This window comes from Haliaeetus albicilla, chromosome 16 (assembly GCF_947461875.1).
Source record: "Haliaeetus albicilla chromosome 16, bHalAlb1.1, whole genome shotgun sequence".
Classification (NCBI taxonomy): Eukaryota; Metazoa; Chordata; class Aves; order Accipitriformes; family Accipitridae; genus Haliaeetus; species Haliaeetus albicilla.
The window spans coordinates 33019059-33040486 of record NC_091498.1 but is presented as its reverse complement, the minus strand read 5'-3'; the positions used below and the strand labels follow the sequence as shown (position 1 = coordinate 33040486).

The window sequence follows — 21428 nt, the reverse complement described above, 5'->3', positions numbered from 1 at the left end:
TTGTTCTGGTTACGAAGAGAGTGACCTACCTTTGGCTTCCCTTTTGTCTTTTTTCCTGCTGCTGCCCTGAAGACTGGCACTGGGCTCCTGAGCCTTCCTTGCTGCCTCCTCCCGTCTGGCTTTCTCCCTCTGAACTCTCTCCAGGTGCAGGGTTTTCAGGTCCACTTTTCCTGAGCCCTCACTGCTTCCTCCTGGCTCAGCAGGGACAGGAGTTTCCCTGCTGGGATGTTGTGGCTGAGAAAGGGGGAGCTGCTTGCTGCAGGGGGTGGCTGTGGGTAGCGAAGTCTCGGCAGGCTCTTTCTTGCGAACGCTGATGTACCGGTCCTTCCCTTCGCCGGTGCTCACATGCTGCAGCCCGTACTCCTCTGCCATTAGGTGAACCAGCATCCGATCATGAGAATTGAGGGATGGGGGGAAATCCAGCTGCATCTCACTGCTCTCCAGGAAGGCCACCAGCATGGCCTTGAATCCATCAGCACTGTCTTTTGTCCCTGGGCTCTCTCTTCCAGGTCCGCTTGTGTTTGGGGAGAAACTCGCTTCTGGCTTCTGATACCCTGGTTTGGTTGCTGCTGCTTTGAGTTTCTTCCCCAGAGGCGGCTGCTTTTTGGGGCCAGATGCTGCAGGAAGCTTTGCACCTTGCTGCCGCTCGCTGCAGTCCTCCTGAGTGTAGTTTTCGGGCACGAGGTTGTCGAGGTACTCAAAGGCTGTACGTACCTCCCCATACTGGCTGAAATAATCCACCAGCCGCTTCAGAAAGGTTTGGTTGCTGACAGTGCGGGTGTCGCAGATGACAGCCACGTGGCGCCGGGCGCGGGTCACTGCTACATTTATCCGCCGGTCTTCCGCAAGAAAGCCCACTTCACCTGTGAGAAAGAAACCAAGGGATGAAGGACCGTCAGTGGGTACAGGGTTGGCTCCAGGTCTAGATTTGGCCCAAATGATTGAAGCGTTGCTTAGCTGAAGGGTGGGAGTCAGTATTTGCTGGGCTCTGGTCCCTGACACGCCGTTACCTTCATCTTTCTGCCTCTGTTTCACCACCCACCAGCCAGAGCTAGGGCTTCCCACTTAGCTCCCAGGGTCGGGAGGAGGATGGGTGGTACATGGAGAGGAGAAATACTTTCCTGGGTGGCCCATGACACATGGTCAAGCTAGGACCTGGGAGCAAATACAATATGGAGAATCGTGGAAGAGGCTCTCCTTGCAACAGAAGAGAAACTGCAGGTAAAGAAATATACCTGGTTCTATACAACCCCCTCCCCCACCTGCCCCAAACTCTTGGCAGGTTTAAAGTAATAGCCATTTAGGAAACTCTGCAAGGTTTGCTTCTGCTCTCTGACTATTTTGTCAAAGAAAAGCAGTAAGAGCTAGCAAATGCCAAGATGACTCAGTGAGGATCAGCTAGCAAGAAAGGTAGTGTGGGCGGCTTTTGAGTTTCCAGCTCCTGGGGATAAAGAGGAGGCCAGTTGGGAAGAAATTAATGTCTCTGCCGGTGTGGTGACCAGCCTGGCTCTGTTTCTGCCTTGTCTTGCTGTGGCTGAGCAGTCTAGTTTGTACTGCCTTTGAGGAACAGGGTGTGGGTGATTCCCCTCTCTGTGCTCTGCAGCTTAGAGAACAATTTCCATCTTCTCTGATGTGCTTTTGCCTGACTGCAGGGGCAAGTCCAACTCCTCTGATCTGGCAAGAGGGTTTCCTGCTGCATAGGTAATGGCTGCAGAGGGACACGCACTGCTGGTCAACGTCCCTGGCCTCCTCTGAACTGAGAAATGGAGCTGCAAAAAGGGTATGGATTTCTCCCAGGGGTCTCAGAGGGGACTAACAACATCTCTTGTGCCCCATGCAGCCCAGAGCCATGCCCAGACACCATGAGAAGCTGCCTCGTGCCCCCAGGAAAGCAAGTGATTCCTGCACTGCATCTGAGCTTTGGCTGCTCGCTGTGCATGGGAAGGGGTTGGGGGACGCACGCCTTCATGGAGGACACCAGCTCCTACTGAGCAAAGGCGAGGTGAGTCACTCACGAATAAGGACTATTCTTAGTCCTGTCCCCCACCTCCATTCTCCCCACAACGCTGCTTTTCTTGCTCTAGGCTTTCTTAAAAAAAAAAGCAAAAAACAAAAAAAAAAAACCCCAAAAACCTCTCCTCCTTCCATCCATCCTCTCCCCTTTTTTTTCTTCTAGACATCAGCACTCCCAGCACATACACAGTGTTTAATCTTCAGCAGCATTAGCAGCAAGGTAGTGCAGCAAGGGACGTGTCTCACTGTGGGTTTGAAAAGGGCAGTAGTCCACACACGGGAGAGAGGTGGTTTATGGAGCAGTTCCACTCATGCCCTCTGCTCAAGCTGGCTGCCACAAAACCCTTCAGCATGGGTTCACCAAAGGAGACTCACAACTCCAGGGCAGCAGCTTTTTTCCAGCTATTAACTTTTGCTGCAGCTGCTGATAGGAAAGAACTCAATTTTCCGCTCTAGATTTTGCTCCCAAAAGAAGCATTTTCTGTGCATGACTTGTAATGCCAGCTCCTGCTTGCTTTCTTCAGGGAAGTGACCCCAAACAGGCTCCAAATCCAAGAAATAAGCCCCCTAAATTTTCACCTTTTGCAGGACGTGCTTGGCACTCCAGTAAATGTGGTGCTAATGTGACTTGTGCCATTCTTAGGACCCCAGTTTAAATAATTTCTGAGACCTCAATAGCCCGGAAACCTTCAAACTAAGCAGTCCTAGCTTCCATTTTACCTGCTGTCTAGCATGGGTGCCTTCCTCTGCAACTTTGACAGCAAATATATTTGTTCATTAAAAAAAAAAAGAAAAGGCTGAAAAGGAAGGTTCTTGACAGTAAATTCATTCAGAGCAAAGTGCTAGAGACTGTCAGAACTGCAATTAAACCACAGCACTTGGCAACACAATGAGCAACCTTGGAGCAATCACGCAGTTCCCGTTTCTTTCCCGTTCCCATTTCTTTTCCGTTCCCCATGGAGTAACTCTCCAGCAGCAAACTCTTACCTTTCCTGTTGGATCTCACAAACGACAGGATCACTGCCTCTTTCTCTCTTCCTTGGAAACCATCAACTGATTTAATTTCTAGTTCTGGGTACCTGTGGCAAAGGTGCTCTCTTAGCATGTCCACCTGAAAAACACACAAAAGATGTGTTTTAAAGAAAAGTGCAAGGTGAAAAGGATTAAAATGGCACTGTTTTGGTAAAGTCCCTTCCTCTCAAACACACAAGGATGAGCGCTCACATCTCCCGAAGGTCAAGCACTGACTCCTGAGGCTGGGAGTGGAAAATACCTGTCTGACACCTCTTCCCTCCATGGCCTCAAGCTGTTTAAATGTGGTGAAGTTGGCCACAAATGCTGATTATACAATTTGGCTCTGCTGACTTCCACCTTCGTCTCTCTGAGGATGTTTTGGTATCACTCCTGAAGACGTTGAGTCCACCTCTGTGCATTTGCTCTGCGTGCATGCAGAAAGAGAGGGGAGATGCCAGGAGAGGGTCATCTCACCTGGAGGTTGTAGGGGGCTACAACAGCGATGTCTTTTGCCTTCACACCAGCTTCCACCAAGGCTTGGATGTGCAAACCGGCCAGCTGCACCTCCCCTAGGGCAGAAAGCAGAAGAGGCGGTGATGGGAAAAGGCTGGCAGGTAGAGGCCAAAGCCACTATCTTGGACATGCTGTGACTTGGAGAAATTTGCCCAACTCCCCTTAAACATCAAGCAAAGGCTAAGGAAAGTCCTGCCTGCAGTCCAGTGTTGCACGGGGGTAATGATTCCCAGCTTGGCTTGCTTGGCTAGATGGTGATGTGCTATGCAACCTTGTTCCTAGGAGTGCATTGTGCTTGCTTCTTGCCCTTCCAAGTCACCAGCTCACTTAAGTTTAAGAAGAGCTTTCTTAACAGCACTTGGCTTTCTCTGGCCTTCCCATATTAATCTGAGAGATCAATGATAATCCAGGCAATGGATTATTCTTCCTCTGAAGTGAGACCCTAGGCCTCACTAGAAATTCTCTGTGCTGCAACTGAAAAAACTCCACCCTTCCTTTTAATTCTGCTTTTTCAAATCCCCGCATTTCTAAACTCCCATGACCAAATAAACAAGCTTCATGCTCAGGTCCATGTGCTCAGACCTTCCAGAGACTGCAAGCAGCCTGCCATAAACAGCTGGCTATTCAGGATGGTAGCCGGTTCAGAGAGATCTAATGAGGGCAAGTTAAATACAAATGTGAACTATTTCACTGGTTTATTGGCTGGACTGACTTTACTCTCTGTTTTGCAGCAAAACACAGGTATAAGAATCAAGAATGTTGCTCCAAAAGGCTGCCTCCCAAATTTTGGGAGACGTGCATTTAATCCCCTGCTCAAAATCCCTGAGTTATCGTAGACAAGTCTTTTTGGCTCTCCATTTGGGGACAAGAGCCCTTCTCTGTTCAGCAGGGCCATGGGGACTGGCATATGGAAAAATGAGAGGCACTTAAATGCTGATAGGTTTTCAAACAAAAGAAGGCAAAATATATTTAAAGTGGTAAAAACTGTCCTTGTATTTTACAGTCCATTTTCCCCGTCTTGCAGAGAGAGACTTGAAGCCTCAGAAATCTGTTGCTGGCATGAGATCTGCACTGGTGAGTAGAGAAGAAAACAAGTGAAACCCTGAAGCAGGCAGCCATGTTGCCAAATAAGCTCTTTGGCCACGTGAGAGCAAATGGCTAGAAAAGCCTGTGGTTTGGCCATCGGGAAAAGTGCATTGGAAAAAGTGCAGGCAGCAGCCAGGCAGGCAGGGGTGGCCGTGGGTGAGGTGGCAGGGCACAGGCACCGCACACAGAGATTGGTCCCCTCCAAGCACATCTAGGCAGTGAATTTACAATCCAGGGGAAGATGTTGCCCTGAAAGAAGAGTCTTACTTTCCCCAAAACCAAGGCTCATTGTGCCCTCCTAGCAATCCTTTTGCTGACAGCCTTCTGGGCTAAAAGCTCTCCCTAATGCTTTTAGGAGAGCTATCTCCATAACAAGGTTGGGATATGTGGATTGTCAGATGAATCACCAGATTTTGGACAGCCCATGTGCAACACCTCCTGGCAAAGGCCCTCTGTGAGCCTCTTAAGAGCTAGCCAGCAGGTGTGGAGATGCCAGACTAAATCTAGAGGAGCATGAGTAGTAGCATCCCTGAACAGCAAATCACAACCACCTGCCCTGCTGTGTAAGTGAGGACACAAAGGAGGTAGCAGCATCATTTTCAAAGTTCTCCCGCTTTATCAGAATAGCTACGGAGCCTGACTTTACACTCAATCTTCATAATGAAACCTATTTTTTAAGTCAAAAACCAGCAACAAACTCAATGTCTTAAGAAAATTCATGGAGAAGAGCAATATAGGACTTCATGAAAGGAGCAGAGGACTGGGAGGCAATTCTGAGCTACATCTACAGCCTTGCGCTCTGCCTGATACTATTTGCCCTGCCAACTTGTGTAAAGCATCTGTCGCAGGGATCCTCCACCCTGTCCTAGTCCACAGCATGGTCTCTGCAAGGGAAAAAGGTAGCCAGCATGGCCACCTACAAACCACACACTGTCATCATGGCCCTGTGGCCACTCCGTTCTGGCTCAGAGTCCTTGAGCTTGAGGATTTACAGAGGAAATGATCTCTCAAATAAGCAAGGCTCCTTGCGGACCCCACCTTCCCCCTGCTACCTGCTCTGGAGGGGGACATCTCTGGGACGTGGCTCAGCTGGTGCAGTGGCCAAGCCCACGGGAGGCTGAGGACCTCAGACAATCAATTCTGACCAACAAAATTTTCTGAACGATGGTACCTGGATTCCCCTTAGACTGTTCGTCTTCCACTTCCAGCTCAAACAGGCCACAGCCAGCAGTGTCTATAAGCAATAAGGGAATTGTGGTCTCTTCTGTAGAGGTGACGCCCGGCAGGTCCCTGCACAAGGTATTTGGGAAAGGGCCAGTTAACAACGCTGAAATTATGCCAGAGGGATGATCAGTTATGTTGTTGCTTACTCCTCCCAACAACACTGTAAGGACAGAGGGAAAACATAGCTAGATATTGCTTCTAAGGGACAAGGCTACAGACCAACAGTGGTATCCTGTGGGGTGAAAATGCAGGAAAATTGGCTCTGGAGGTGGTGAAGAATGACAGAAACTCAGAACTGAGGTTCCCTCCTTTCTCTTCTACCAAGCTCTGGTCCCCACTGCATCTGCAGTGATGCTACTGAAGAGCATGTCATATGCAATAACTAAGCAGGGCCCTTTAGCTCTGGTGGGGTCCTCTGGCTTTCAGCTCCAGGCTCCCTGGGTTCAGCGCCACCTGGCAGCCACAAACGACGGCACAGCAAGTCCCAAGAGGCCCAGGGGAGTCTGGCAATGCCAGAAAGCCATATCTGAAAAGCCATTATTGCTCTGCACCATGGGATTGCTGCTTAAATGCTCTCCCAAAATGCAAATGAAGAGCTGAGGGCCCCGGAGAGTCTCAGAGAGGCCAGCCAGCAGTGCTGAGAGCTTTCCCACCGGCTATGCTACACCGACCAGTTATTGCAATGCAAGGTTACAGTGTGTGGGTGTTAGTGTCTCGCTTAAATGGTCTCGAACAGGAAAGATATGCAGACCTAGGGAGATGTGGCAGCTCCTTTCTGTTTTTTACGGCGTAGAGAGGGAGAAGGAGTGCCTGAAGTATTGCCAGAGATTTGACAGCAGTGCTGTTGGGCAATAGAAGAAAGCGTAGCACAAGGAACCACAGAGGAATTTGGGTTTCACATCATTTCTAGATCTAAAGCTGCTGCATTAAAAAAAAATAATTAATAAACCATATTTTAATACCCAAGGAAGTTGCTAGCTGAATTCACAGCCTAGAAAGAGGACAGACAATGGATAGCAGGAACATAAAGCCTGGAGATGGCAGGAGAGCTCTGAAACAACAATATGTTACTGTACATCACATACAAATCACGGAGAGCTCTGACTCTGGAGACTCTGCAAATAAACAAGGCAGATGGCAAGCCATCAAAAAGGAAAATTATCTCCAAATGACAGGCAGGGAAGTGAGGGTAAAGGCAGTTTCCAGTGCAAGACAAGCCCCCAGCTGCAGCCTCTCCTTCCCAGGACTCCCAGCACTGCATGTCTGTTCCTCTGCATTTGTATGCCACCAACTACCCTTGCTTCCCATGGACTCCGGACATTACTCACTCTGCTGACAACAAAAGTCTCCTCTCTTGACTGAAACTCATTTTTCTCCTGTCTCAATCTATTGCTGTTGTAATGCACAGCTGGGAAGGTACAGAGATTACTGCAGCTATGACAGGGGGCTGAAGCCCCTGCAAAAGAGTCCAGGATGCACCCTACCCAGTCCTACAGAAAAGCAGAGCCCAAAGGAAGAGCTCTTCCCCTGGCTTTGGGGATTGGCTGTCTCAGCCCAGCAACTGGATTCAAACAGAGGCACCAGGTACCTTCCCCATTTCTAAGGGCTGCTGGGACCAGCAACCATGATGGTTGGAACAGGGCCGCTTCCAGTTCCCCATTAGAGTGTTTCCTCCCCTGTGGCGGGCACAACAGGTTTCTCTCCCTCTCTTTGTAACATCAGACCTAACAGGCTTCCCATCTCCTTTATACCTGCCCTGCTTAGTGTCCTACTACTGTCCACGTCTGTGCAGACAAAAGACTTTGAGCAAAAGCCAAGTTCCTATGTAGATAATCCTGATTCTTTGCCTACTAGCAGTGGCCACAGAAAGCCCTTGCAGCACCTCTCAGTACCAGGAAAAATCTCAACCCTGGGAATGTCGCTTCAGAGGAGTAATTATCTACATAAATCTTTCAGATGACAGGAGAATTCATGCTCTTCCAAGGTATTGAGATTACAGCAGAACTGGCTGTTACCTTGGAGAAAAGCTGTCCAGTGCTTTCCTATCCCTTCAGGATGAAGGGGAAAGGCACTTCTCCCACCTCCTGCAAACTAGCCCAAGCTGCAGAGATGGACTTTTGTTCCTGGGGAGATTCTTGGTCTGTGATGATAAACCAGGTTGACCCTACAGCCAGAGACTGGATTCAGGCTCAACACACTGCCCTAGGACATCCAGGCACCCTGTGCTTCGTCGGTGAGGAGGCGATCCCAGCTGGGTGAGTTGCACATTGTAACCAAGGGGCATTCTGTCTTCTGAGCATCTTCCAGGTCTCTCACTACTGTGGGGGTTCCCCCAAATTCCCCATCAGCGAGGGGGTGTTAGCCCAAAAAAAAGTGCTAAGGTGTAAGTGCACTTACACCTGACACTGTACTTAGATAAAAACTGACAGCAGAAACAGCTGGTGATTTTCAAACCATTTTCTCACAGACTGAGTCACAAATTTTAAATGTGAAAAATACTGCTTGCAGCCTCCCTGACTTAATTCTGGAGATGTGTGGGGGTTTCTGATGTGCTTTGTCACCCATTTCAGAAGGAAGGGAGATTTGGGAAGAAGGTTTTGCTCCCTTGGAAATAATCTGCCCCTGAAAAGATACCGCAGGAAACCAAAGTATCCTTTTTTGAGATAAGATAGTGGTGCAGAAATCTGTAACAGATCACAGACAAAGCATTCCCAAGGGCCTCCTATTTCAGAGCAAAAGTTGGTAAGGAAATATGAAGTCGTCTGGAGAAGAGCTGCACTTCTTTTTCCAAAGATCAATCTTTGTGCTTCAGGTAAAGGAGATGAGACTTGCATCAACAATGCTGTTCAGGGAAAGGTCGTGGTGGGAGTGCAGCCTTACTATCAGACATTGGGGATTACACCCTGGAGAGTCATTCTGAATGAAAGCGCACGGGTATCAGGCTTTACAAGTTCAGCTGGACCAAAAACTCCCTGTCACAATTTGTGGCACAAGGTGGTTGCACCTGGACCTCATCCCAGCTGTATGTCTCAAGACTGGGACATGCTTCTTCAAGCTTCCCCTCTCAAAATGGCACCGAGGTCATTGTAAATTCAAGGCTAGAATACAATTGTATGGGCTGGCTTTGTCAATACCAGAGGTGTGGCGAGAGCTACAGTCTGGATCACTCCAGTCAGATCTTTCTTCAAAGGAAGAGCTCAAAGTGCTTCCAGCAGAGATGGAGATCCCCCTCCTCGGACTGTGCTTTGGGACTCTTCAGGTTCCTCGCTTATCACCCCCCAGCCCTTAGGAAGGATGTAACAAAAAGCTACAGACCCAGAATTTGTCAAATCCTGTTGCTGTAATTGCAGCTGTAGCCCAGGCTTTGGCTACTCTCTGGTATGAGCAGGTAACTCCTGTCGGCACTCACCAGCCTTCCACTTCCCTAAGATGCTTCTGCTTATAAGAAAGCTTTTCCTAGAACTATCAGAGTCTAAAACTTATTTCTTGCTCAGGTAAGGGATTAAGCAAATCATTTGGCCTAAGCCAACAAAACACATGAGATGCTCACAAGTATCATGAAGGAATTTTTGCTAGCAACCTAAACATGAGAAGATCATGGTCCAATGCCCCTGCATTACCTGGTCCTCTAGAGAAACTTTACATGGTCCAGTGCCTGAACTGAGGATTGCTGTATTCACGCGACATGTCAGTAGGGCTGTAGACTGGCAGGTTTGATCATGAGTTTAGAAACCAGAAACTTTCTGCAGAAAAAGGCCTTGAGCAGGGGACTAAGCTGCACTGCAGACTGGAAAGAAAAACATTCACTCCATCAGCTATAAAAATAACCTGATCATAAGAGTAACAAAGTCGCCTAACTTCAGCTTTTCAATTGTTTCCTATATTAACGGTTTCAAGCTATTTTGCCTGGGGTTCTTTGCTAGTTGCTATTTTTAATTTCCAAAGTTAAATGGAAAAACAAGCATAGCAAGGAACACAAACAAGCATAGCAAGGAACACAAACAATCAAGAAGAGCGTTTTGTACAGCACTGGTCCTGGAATTAGATCTGTATGGCTAAAACATTGCTGAATGAGTCCCATCCAGCTCAGCTGAGCTCCTCCTGGCATCGATGAACCAGCCTTGCCTACTCTTACCTGCAGATTCCACCACACTCACCCATAAAATTATGTATGTATACACAAATGTATATAAACCAAGATAGAAGTCAGCATAGCTTCATTGATGTAAGTTGAACTGAAGCCTCGATAGCCCTGAAGCTTTAATACAGAGCATGCCGACACAAGCAGAAATCCCCACGCTGACTGCAGTGGATGTAGACAAGGGTGCCAGGGCTGTCTCAAACACAAAGCTTGCTCTTCCCATCCAGGTAGTATTCACACTGGTCACAAGTAAGATTATTTTGAAACAAGTAAGATAAAATGGCCTTTCCAGCTATCTCTGTCCAAAACTGGATCTACTATGACTTGAAGAGATTCTAGGGGAATATCAATTTTTTTGACTCCTAAATATTTGCATTTAAAAAAAAGTATTGCTAAAAATACAATAGCTTTATGCAGACAAGCATTGTGATATTTTATGCTTCTCCGAGTCCAACAGAGAGAATTAATGTTTTCCCATCCGCCTCCCTGAACTGCACTGACTGCAATTTTAAAAAGCACCAATTATTGACAGTCACAGTGTGTGTTGGCAAACAGCTCCCTGTCCCAGGATGCAATGGAAATGAAATGCTAGTCAATTCCTTTAAATTACCAAAGAAAGGGAAAAACGCTGCAGACAAGGAATGGATCGGATGCCATCAGACCTGCCTCAGGTGCTGTCCTGGCAGTAAAACTATCCAAGCCAGAAAGGGAACCTTGCTTTCTGATCTTTGTCAATGTTGGGACCAATGATGGGACACACACACTGGCCCTCATAATCACATGGACATGTGGAAACACAATAAAAGAGTCATGTCTGGTTCTACCCTCAATGAGAGCTTGAGATAGAGAAACACTGCTTGGGGTATGCCCACTGCAAATCAGGCCTTCACATATTCTCACCAGATGCAAGGGGATCTTACTTTGTTGCTCATCATACCAAAGGAGGAAACAGAAGTTAACTCTGCATGACTGCTTGTTACATAAGAAAAAAGACAACTCCCGCAATTAATGTTTCCTTGATGAAATAAAGGATGAAACAGAAATGCTATCGCAGGGCCAGGAGGAATGGAAAACTCCATCATAGGGAAGGGACAAACCCTGCTTGCAGTGGGATGAAAAGGACATCTCTGCTCATACCAGTGAAGAGCAAGTCACTTACTTGAGCAAATGCTGGGCTACTGATGGGTGAGCAGTGAGCCGGCCGCTGTACATCTCCGAGGAAGCCCACTGCATGATGGTCTGGTGCATTCGGTACTGCATCGTCAGCATCTTCACTATCTTCTCCCCGTACCTCTCGATGAGACGCTCCATCAAGCTGAGTGAAAGGCCCTTGGCAGCAGCCCTACGTGGGAAAAGCAAGTTAGAAGTGGATATCTGTTCTGAAGTGATGATCTGAGGTACGGCTGTAACCATCTTTGGACTAAAGACTCAATCAGCATCTCACTACAGATGCAGCCCCATCAGTGCTGCAGCTGGAACTGAATGCAGTGTTGATCAATGCTAATGGTGTTAAGTTGCAATGCTGTCAGAGCACCTGCAATACGTACTCTGGACCCTTCTGAGCACCCTCGTGTAGCTCTGCTGGGATGGTGTTATCTCCCTGGCCTTCCCACTGTTTCACTTGGGTACCGACAGGTGGTGGAAAGGGAGAAGGAGAAGGCTGCAGGGTCCCAAGTGTTATATTTCAGCATAGGCTCCCCAACAGGGTGAATATCCTCAGGGATAGACTTCTGCCTTGCATGGAGATCAGATCAGCTTGAACACATCAGGGTGGAGAGACGTCTGCTTTCCCTTTCCCATCGGGAAATGCCTAGGGGTGTTGCCATTGTAATGCAAGAGATGCAAACAGTATCGGCTATCCCTGCCTGCAGCAGTCACTTCTCACACCCAGATCTGCTCAGTGTGGTTGGAATAAGATGAGTGAGGATGCCCAAGATCTCTACTTGGGGAAACAGCTCCGGAACTAAAACCTCTTAACTTGTAAGCTCATCCCATCAACATCCTTAGTCACAGTGCTCATAACAAGCTCTAGATACTGCATCTGTCAGTGTAACATTACACTCACATTACTGCAAGCTCAGCAACGGCATTAGAATCACCTAATGCATTAGTGTCAGAGCTCAACCCCAAATCTTGAAGTGCTTGATGTCAACAGAGCCAGACCTTGCTAATGTTTCATCAAGACACTTGCCACTCAAGCATTCTCATTACTCCTTGGCCACTCACCCCAGACTAACGCACTAATGCATTTCAGCACTTATTGCTTTATTATCCATTAAGAAAACCAACACTCCATTGCTTCTGGCAAAGGTCCCGTGCTTATATCTGTGACACAAATTAATAAAGCTCCTAATGAAATAAGCCTTTCAGGAGCCTAATTGCTTTCTCTTTGCCATACAGAAAGGGTTTGTTAGAAGCATCGCCTGACGGTACTGTCTGAGGAAGAACAAGAATCGTTGTACTTTGATTTTGTGTTTTGAGCATTTCAGAGCATAAAGAGTTTTCTCATACTGTGTGTCCAGTGCCTTGTACAATACTGTGGTTCATGGTGAGGGGTTCTGGTTGCTACCAGAACACAATGAACAAGCACAAAGATGATGAAATGATGATAGAGAACAGCTCGGGAAAATTATTTCCGTCAAGGCTAAGGGGCACAGCATGCATCCAATTACTGCCGTGGGAAGCATTACATTACTACAAGGCACCACAGCGAGTGTCTTGTTTGCTGTACTGGCCAGCCCTGTCATGTTAACAACAGGGCACTTGGTAAATATAACAAGAGACTGCAAATTCATTAAAACTGCAGAAGAGAAAATGGAGGGTAGAGCTTTCCGAGAAGTTGAGTCTCATTAGCCCTCCTTCTTGCTAAATCACAGAATGCAGCACATGGGGAAAAAACGGGTCATAAACTCTGAATGGACACAACTGCAGGACATCGGAGACACTGCTGCTTTTTCAAAGGCTGTTGTAACGTTAACAAGCGTTGAACAACACATACAGGCACAGAAGCCAGGAGGAGGGTTGGCAGGTTTGCAACAAGGACATTGTGCTTTACGGAACAGAGGTTTCCAGGTGTGCTGTGCATTTTGCTGCTGATCATGAACCGCACTGAGTTTGGCCATGAAGCCTTTACAGCTTCCGAGCCCCAGCGTTGCTACTGGTATGGCAGAGATATACTTACAGAGGTCTTTATGGTCCCAGCTGAGAGCATCGGAGAAAAGCAAGGGGTGGGTGAAACAGCAGTCTGTCAGAGGTGGGCTGGGTTTTCAGGAGGGGAAGGGGATTAGGTGGGGTGAGGGGAAAGAGCAGGATGTGGGGCTGGGGAGCTCGTTCCTGTTATCAGGAATTAGCTTTTTTCCTTCCAGGCTCACAACTGAATGAGAAGGCACTGACAGCCTGATCCTCCCAGCTCTGCTCTGCCCCACGGGGTGTGCTAAAAGGCAGCCTTGATCTCCTGGGCAAGGAAGAAAGGAAGCAGTTTTAACAGGGAGAGCTGTCTGCGCTCAGGCACAAGCACCTACCATGAAATAGCCATTCCCTTAGGAACAGTCCTTCCTCCAGAGTGACCAAGGAATCTGGAGATTCAGAGCCCACCTCTCACTCGGTCTTTGCCTAGAGCGTGACCACTATCACCAGGGTAAAAATGCTTCTGGTTCCTTCCACCAGCCGTCTCCTCCTGACAAGCTAATAAAAAAGTAGGTCACGTTGAGTCACCCATAGGTGATCTGGCTCTCAGGGCCCAGAGGTCACCATGAGGCTTTAACTGCCCTGACCAGCCTCAGCTGGGACCCACACCCTCTGCCCATGGGCCCCATTTAAGCTCAGCACTGGCCCTTCAGTCCCTGCCTGAGTTATGTCCTAGCTCTGCCTCCCAAAGGGAGAGATCTATGGACCATTGGATCTATGCTGCAGGTCACTTTGATCCAGTCTTTAGCTGTATCTTCTAGGTGGATCCTGGACCCACATCATGGCTTTGTTTCTAGCCCACCTCCTGATGAGACCCCCTGGATGGACCCCGGACCTGCTTCATAGCTTGCTGGAGCTGTTGATGAAGCCCAGTACCAGCCCTTGGCTCTGCCCACTGTCCTCAGACCCCATGGGACTGTGTCCTGTTGATGATGATGCTGCTCCCGGCCTTTGCTGCTGCCAGACACTGGCTGTGTAAGTCCTATCAGGCAACTTAACTGAGAAGTGAGGGATACCATAGTAAGGTGCTCTCAAAGTCTTAAAGGGATGCAGCAGGCTTAGCAGTCTTACCAACCAAAGGTACCTCCCATTTGCTTTTGTCCTTTACTCCCCTCCCTTGACTCACAAATTCTTGCAAATCTAAGAGCAAGCCTAAAACTGTTTTTCATGCAGAATTGGCAAGAAAACCCTGGTGTTTTTTAACAACAAATATTCTCAAGTGTTTCTTGTAATGATATACAATAAAGCATGGGGGAGGCATTAAACCTCACAGCAAGCCTTAGAAATAGTGCTCTTCTATACACTAACAGCACAGTTTCCACTGCAGGGATCTACATGAGGTTATACACTGAATTAATAATGAGGATATTAAACTGCTTGCAAATACTTCACCTGTTAATAAATTTCCTGTTATTTTACTGCTCAATTAATTCCTACAATGGTTGATTTCTATGCCAGCAAAATCATAAGAGCACTGAGCAAAAGTTTTTTTAAGTATCAATTGCTTTAGAGAAATTAAATTGGGATAGGAGGTTGGACAGACAGAATCACACATGTGATGCTCAGGAGTATCTACTTTAAAGTACCTGAAGTAAAGCTAAAATTACCGACATAAGCCCACAGCAGTCATTATTTGCTGCTAACCTGGTTTCACCTTGCTTCACATGCAGGAAAAGGCTGTACTTTGTTTGAGTGCACCTTCCTGGGGTGGGGGGGTACCAGGATAGATCCCAATGAGGGAGGATGAAGCCCTGCTGCTCTTCACAGGTAAGGCTTCCTCCTCCAGCTCTTAGAAGAAATGCTACACGTTAACAGTGATAGCTGTAGCCAAGTGGAACCAAGTATTTCAAAGGCTATTGTGCCCACTGTGGTGTGAAATATCCTTTATGGGCTGGGTGTGAGGAGTCAGCCTGCCATGTAGATGTCAAGAATAATCATTACTAGGGGGAACAAATGGTAAGTGTTTCCCATGGAGGGATGGAGCTGTGCACTCAGTCATGTTATATCTTTTCTTATTCATCCTCTGGATAGCTGGTCTCCTCCCTAAGAGACAGAAGGAGACATTGGTGTGACTCTGATTTCTGCTGTACATCACCAAATTCAGACAGCAAAGTCTGGAGAAGGATGTCACTGTGTTTTCCTACCTCAAGAACTCTGCATTAAGCTCTTGGATGGCAAAAAACAGGCTGAGGCTGTTGTGGACACACAAAGTATTAGCTGTCCTTTGCTTTGTGCCCTAGGCTTTTCTATCCTGGTGTAGGTTTAAGAGGTTTCACAAATAAGTAAAGTAGTACTAAGTGAGGCTGTGCAGAACTCCCCCTTTCTCCGGATATTGTGGATTTTTTTTTAGTCCTTGCAAATATGATGGAGGAGGGTAGCTTGTTCTTTCCAGCTGTGGAGGCTACCAAAGAAAACCAAAGCCTGACACTTGCTCTTCAGTGACAAGGTGAAAGCAAATCCATTTGGACCTGATATGCAAATCAGCAAACTACTGAGCATGGAGGACTAGCACATGGATTTGGGATGGTGGAGACATCCAGACTTACTGCTAACAAACAAGACGGCAAACTATTCCGGTGCTTGTCTAAGAAACTAGTTGAGAGCAAGAGGTCTGATAAGTATCTGCAGATATCTGAAGAGTGTAAAAACAAATTAATAAATCAAAGCCCTGACGTAGAGACAAATTAATTAGGATGTCAGAATAGGATGGAATGAGGACTAAAATGAAAACAAGGAAAACAAATGTTCCTGTCAGACAGCAGAAAGTGTCCTGGCATTGAGACGCCCCCTGGGACCTGGCCAAAACCCAGCAGGAGGCTTGAAGCTGATGTCCGTGAACTTTGGAGCGGGCTGCCGAGAGGGGAACAGCAGGGGACTGGCATTTGCCATCGCTTGGAGGTCTTTCAGAAGAAACACATCCAGCATGGACAAGATGTAGGTGAATGTACTGTAAGGTATGTGTGGGGATGCCCTCTGCATCCTGACATAACTCCAGGTATGTCAAAAAGCAAGCAAGAGGAGCACCCTTTAGACTCTCCACCAAAACTCCCTTAGCCTCAAGTGGAAAAAAACCTGATGATAATAACTGATAAATGCTGAATCCATGGAGGACGAAGCAGATAACAAGAAAGTAGGTATACCCGACAGGGCCCAGCTCCCTGAGCTGAGCACAACCTGTGTGGAAGCCTAGCTGTCTGATTGCACTTGCAGTATGGCTCCTACAAAGTATCAAAGTATTCCTGTTTAACAGAGGCTTCCTGCTTAACCAGGATTGACTTCACATACGACGGTAACAGATGATCCTTCTGTCAGCCCAGATTCATGCAGGCTGACTTTAGACCCTTCACTGAGGCCCCCAAAATAGGAGACCACCCACTTCAGGTCTGCTGTCAGCAGTGGAGGAGAAGGGGAAGGCAGGCGGAAGCGTTTTGAGTCCTCTGCATGAATCATCCCTGGAAATAGCTTATCGTTTTCCATTAACCAAAGAGGAGATGGTAGGTGATTCGGTGCCTTAATTAGATCTCTGGAAGTACCTAACAAGATGGAGTTAGAGGGAATCTGCCTTTGTGTTGCATTTTGCAGCCTGCTGGGACTGTGAAAAGTGCAAAGTGGTGCTCTCCAGCGTCTGCTTTATTTGCATCGTGCAGAGGGACGGGGCTGTAAAGAGGAAAGCTGTGTTATGTGCCTCGTTCAATACAGCAAATGCTTTTACTTGGGCAGCAATTAAAAACACGGCCAGAGTTCAGATCTGTAAGAAACAGAGCTAACAATTTTTAAGGGCATTTATCTGAAAAGTAATTGGATTTCTCAAAAAAGTTGTTCTAATTGATCAAAATTTGTTAGCTTTTGCATTTAATTCGGAGGCTATTGAGCCAAACTGTCAGCTGCTCTAGCTGGACCTCAGTGCACATCTTTTCCATCACAGCCTGGCTGAGGGGTTTCACTAGACAACAACAGAACTTGAAAGAAAGAAACTTTTCTTTCAGCATTAGGCAGTTTTGCTTTCTATCAGGATAACACCTGTCATTCCAGGTATTTTCTACAGGACAAATACTCTGCATTGTGCTATTTAAACGCTTTGCAGATTCAAATGATCTGTTCAAGAGCGCTCTGCTCTACAGGGAATTGAGGGACACGTTGGTAATCTGGAAAGAGGAGAGGGAATTTTTGCTATTCTGAAACAGAGGCTAGGACTAGCAGGTAGACTCCAGATCAGTGCCTGCCTGATGAGCACCCACTCTAATTTCTGTATGTACAGTCAATACCTGCTAGTATACCCATCTGCAGTTAATACCTGTGGGGCTACTACCAAGAGCTCCCACTGAGATGAAAGGTAAAGCCATAAATAGCACAAAAAGCTTTATTCTCTGCTTGTTTTCCTGCATTCTCAGTCTTCCAACAGTCAGCCACCTGAGCAATGGGCAAAGCTTGAAAAAAACCAGTTTTGAATAATTTTACTTAACAAGATGTCAGTCTTTAGAAGTGAGGGGAAAGACAGGAAAGATGGACTCACAGACAAACACCAGACTGGGGTTCAAGTCATCTTGCTCAGTCCTAGAAGCCACCACAGGTTTCCTGTATGATGCGGGATGAAATGGGGAGAGTAATCCTTCTTTCCCCTCACACTCGTTCATTCAGATCATAACAGGGACCATCTCCCATCATACACACCATGCCTAACAGAATAGAATATTAGCTGGAGTTTTCCAGTGCTAAACTAACATACTTCAGTAATAAATATAGAAAGCAGGGTTTTCTCTGTTTCCCTCCTGTGTGGCTTCTCTTGTAGCCACTACTCTGGTTAAGTTCATATGATGGCTTTCCCCTGAGTGCAGGAACAAACTCAGGTCTTGGCTTTTTTATCTGTTTTTACAGAGTTGAAGATCTCCCCAACTTTCACACTTTGATGGATTTGCTTCACATTAGCTAACAGGTTTCAAGAGTTACTTGGGGAACTGAGAGAAGACTGGCTGGCACAGGCAGCAGCATCATAGCAGCTTTGCCTTTTAGGCTAAAATGGGGAGACCTGCCTGGAGAGCGGCAGCATTTGAGAGCACAGCCCATAATTCTTCTAAGTAAGCTGAAGTCAGCTTGGCTTTTTGCACTTTATCTTCCAAAAGACAACTGTCTGCGAGGCTGAGCTCTGGTGACTGGTGTCTGACCAGGACCTGGGTCGTGGACCTGCTGATGCCTTGAGCAATAATTTTGTTTAATGTAGCAAGTTCTTTGGATCATAATTTAACTGGTAAGCCAGGCGGAGATATAAATCTGTTAACACTATTGATTCAGACACACATTCTCTCTGCTCTATTTTATTTTAAATCTATTGAACTTTAAGAAGGGCACAGAGTGACATGGTGTTTAAACATCCCTAAGGTTTCTTGTCCAAAAGGGATTATCCCACAAGAGATGGAAGCTGACCTAAAAACTGACTTCCCTGCACAGTGGAAACTTTCCACTGCAAAGTCAAATGAACTCAAAACTGAGGGAGAGAAAAGCACAACTCCTTGAGCAGGACCAGGAGGAGATCCAGGAGATCTGCAGCAGATGGGTCCTACCAGTGAGGAGCTTTTTGCTGTTGATGCTACAATGCAGCACCAGTAAAGGCTTCCGGCATCAGCCATCATGACAGAGCAGAAGAAAGCAGCTGGCAGGTAGTATAATGTTTCTGGAGTGCTTCTGAAGAAAATCTGCTTCATTTCAAAGAGGGGCCAAAACTGACATCAGTTGAGCATTAGACCCATTCACCCATAGTAATGGAGTTGGTATTTCTACTATGTTTTGCCCTTAATCTGACAGTCTTGGGAAGAATAAGTCTCTAGGCTCTGTTCCTGGGGCTGGGCAGCCCTGTCTGCCTCACTAGCACATAGTTGCTGCCTTGGGACCACAGTGACTGTTTGGTGAGCATTTTCATCCACCTAAAGCTTCCGATCTTGTAAATCAGCATTGCTGTGGCAGGAGCCTGATATATGAACAAGTGTAATTCCACAACCAGAAGCGTAAGCAGAGGAAGAGCATCCAACTCCCTCTTCTCTGTTTATTCATAATTTGGAACAACTTACTGGCACAAGCAGAGAGGGGTGAAAATCTCAAACCAGTGCCACTGCTCAGAATGGCAGTCGAGATTAATCGTGCTGGCCAAGGACAGCACAAAGACTGGGGCATTATGCAGCTACAATACAGTTTCTCTGGTGGAGAAGATGAGCCTTATGCATTACTTAAAGAATGATAACCCTGAAATTAGAAGGAACAAACTGCAAACTTCTTGCTAGTAACCAGTTACTTACTCCAAAAAGTACCTTGCACATCAGGCAAGGAGCTCTTCTCTATTCGGAATAGTTTTGTTATCTGACTCCAGATTCAACCAATTCCCTACTAAAGTAAGCAAGTGAGGCTCTAGCCCCCAACGAGCCTCTGACCGTTTCTTCCCACCCTAGGCTAACAACATCTGTTGGCTCCACACAGATTACAGCCTCTCTCCAGCGCTCCAGCCTTGGGTAGCCACTTGGCTTCTGCATGGAGGTAAAATTATTTATTCCCAATTTACAGATGGGGAAAACCTAGGCACAGAGACACAGTCTGCAAACTCACAGTAAATAAACAGCAAGACAAGAAAGGTAGGGGGTTCTGGGTAGGCTTTTTGCAGTTCACCAGCCTAGACACCATCACCAGACAGTGGAGGAGTGCGCTTATCACCTGCCAAGATCTACAAAACAACAAGCATTTGTGCATCTGATAATGGTAAAATGAGAAGATGACACAGTGCCTTAACATTATTTGCACCATCTCTTAGCCACCTGCTGGGAGCCGCTGCCTCCCCTGGATTTTTCATTTCCCTTGTTCAAAATTCAAGGACGATTATAGATATGTATCTTGCTCATTATTTTTTGGAAGCAGGAGAGAAAGTTTATGAAGTCAGCCCTATTCTCTGCTTCTGCACAATGATGGTTCAGTAATTCCAGATCTAGAGCCAGATAAACATGCACACATTTATATTTTAAACTACCCAAAGGCTCCCCAGTACTATCTGGAGTATCCCCCTCGAAGCACAGGCAATTTACACTAGCCACAGATCTCTTCCACAAACTAATTGTTCTTAATATGCATGTTGTAGGTATTGTGAGGTTTTATGATCACTGCGGTATGTGTGATAATGCAGCATCTCGGTGGGCCAACTTATAATTATAACATTAATATGTTAAATAAACAAATGTGGAACCGCAGAAGCAGAATTTAATAAAGGGAAGAGAAGGCTTGGATTAAACTGAGTATGAGCCTGAATTCACTCTACAGAGCCTGCAGTCAGCAAAGAGGAGGTAAACCAGGCCACCCTTCTTGCCAGGCACAAGGAAACCTCATGTGAAAAACAGATAATCTTTCTTAAAAACAAACATTTTAAAGTTTATATACAAATACTGGTTAGTGAAACCAGAATTTGTGTCTCTGTTTTGTTCACCTTCTGTTTGCTTACCATTTTACTAGTTTGAATGGCTGATGTGATTGTTTTAAACTGTTTTTTGAACAACTTTTCTAACCACTCCGAAAATTACTTCACATAGCAGAGAGAAAACAAAGAATTAAAATACAGTGCTGCTAAGCAAGCAGAATTGAAAAAATATTTCTGCTGATGACGTCTCCCAGGAAAAACACCTGTCAAAATACACACAATTTTGAATAATTCAGTAGTAGTGCATAGCATAAATACTCCTCACTAAAGAAAAAAAACCAAAGTGAACAATGCAAGCATTGAATTCTTTGGAGCTGGGGCATGTTTCAGGTGACTGATGGAAGGATGCAGGCAAGCACACAGAAAGCAACCGTCAATCCCACAGCAGTACCAGCCAGTACAGTACCCTCTGATTTCATGCTGCTCAGCAGTACTTGCCCCCTGCACAGAGACAATGGCAGTGAGTGGGAAGGTCCACACGTTGTTACAAGGGCTTTTTGAGCTGTTTCCATGATGCTGCAGAGCTACCCCTGACATTCCCAGTGTGATAGATCATCCTGAAACACGTTTTGGCGTGAGTTTCTGCCCGTTCTTCCCGCCTCATTGCACTCACTCTCCCTGTCTGCCCTGCTTTTTCTGGAGAGGATCCTCTCCATTGTGAGCACACAACTCCTAAGTAAATGTGGGACAAGTGCAAAAGGCAATCTCAGAGAAGGCTGGGACTCTAGCTACTGGATTGTGTCCCTGATGCAGCTTAAAGGACCTCTGCAAAATGAGCACAGCAGTATTTCAAAGGCAGACAGC

General features: G+C 46.6%; 1 protein-coding gene and 1 long non-coding RNA gene across 5 annotated transcripts in view; one reads left to right on the top strand and one right to left on the bottom strand.

Moving 5' to 3' along the window:
- IGHMBP2 (immunoglobulin mu DNA binding protein 2) overlaps positions 1-21428 on the bottom strand; it is a 46535-nt gene that overhangs the window by 3815 nt on the left and 21292 nt on the right. For both annotated transcript variants that reach the window (XM_069804406.1, XM_069804407.1), the window contains 5 exons: positions 11151-11333; positions 5798-5916; positions 3502-3596; positions 3001-3124; positions 30-863 (listed from right to left, as the gene is read on the bottom strand). In XM_069804406.1, the coding sequence (XP_069660507.1) occupies positions 30-863; positions 3001-3124; positions 3502-3596; positions 5798-5916; positions 11151-11333 (1355 nt within the window). The remainder of the gene's footprint in view (positions 1-29; positions 864-3000; positions 3125-3501; positions 3597-5797; positions 5917-11150; positions 11334-21428) is intronic.
- On the top strand, positions 4549-18165 carry LOC138689411 (uncharacterized). 3 transcript variants are annotated; one of them, XR_011328263.1, is made up of 4 exons: positions 4549-4614; positions 13975-14152; positions 14848-14944; positions 18053-18165. It is a non-coding gene; the product is annotated as an uncharacterized lncRNA (long non-coding RNA). The 3 variants fall into 3 exon arrangements; XR_011328262.1 differs by lacking the exon at positions 4549-4614 and adding an exon at positions 11329-13151; XR_011328261.1 differs by lacking the exon at positions 4549-4614 and having other exon boundaries at positions 11329-14152.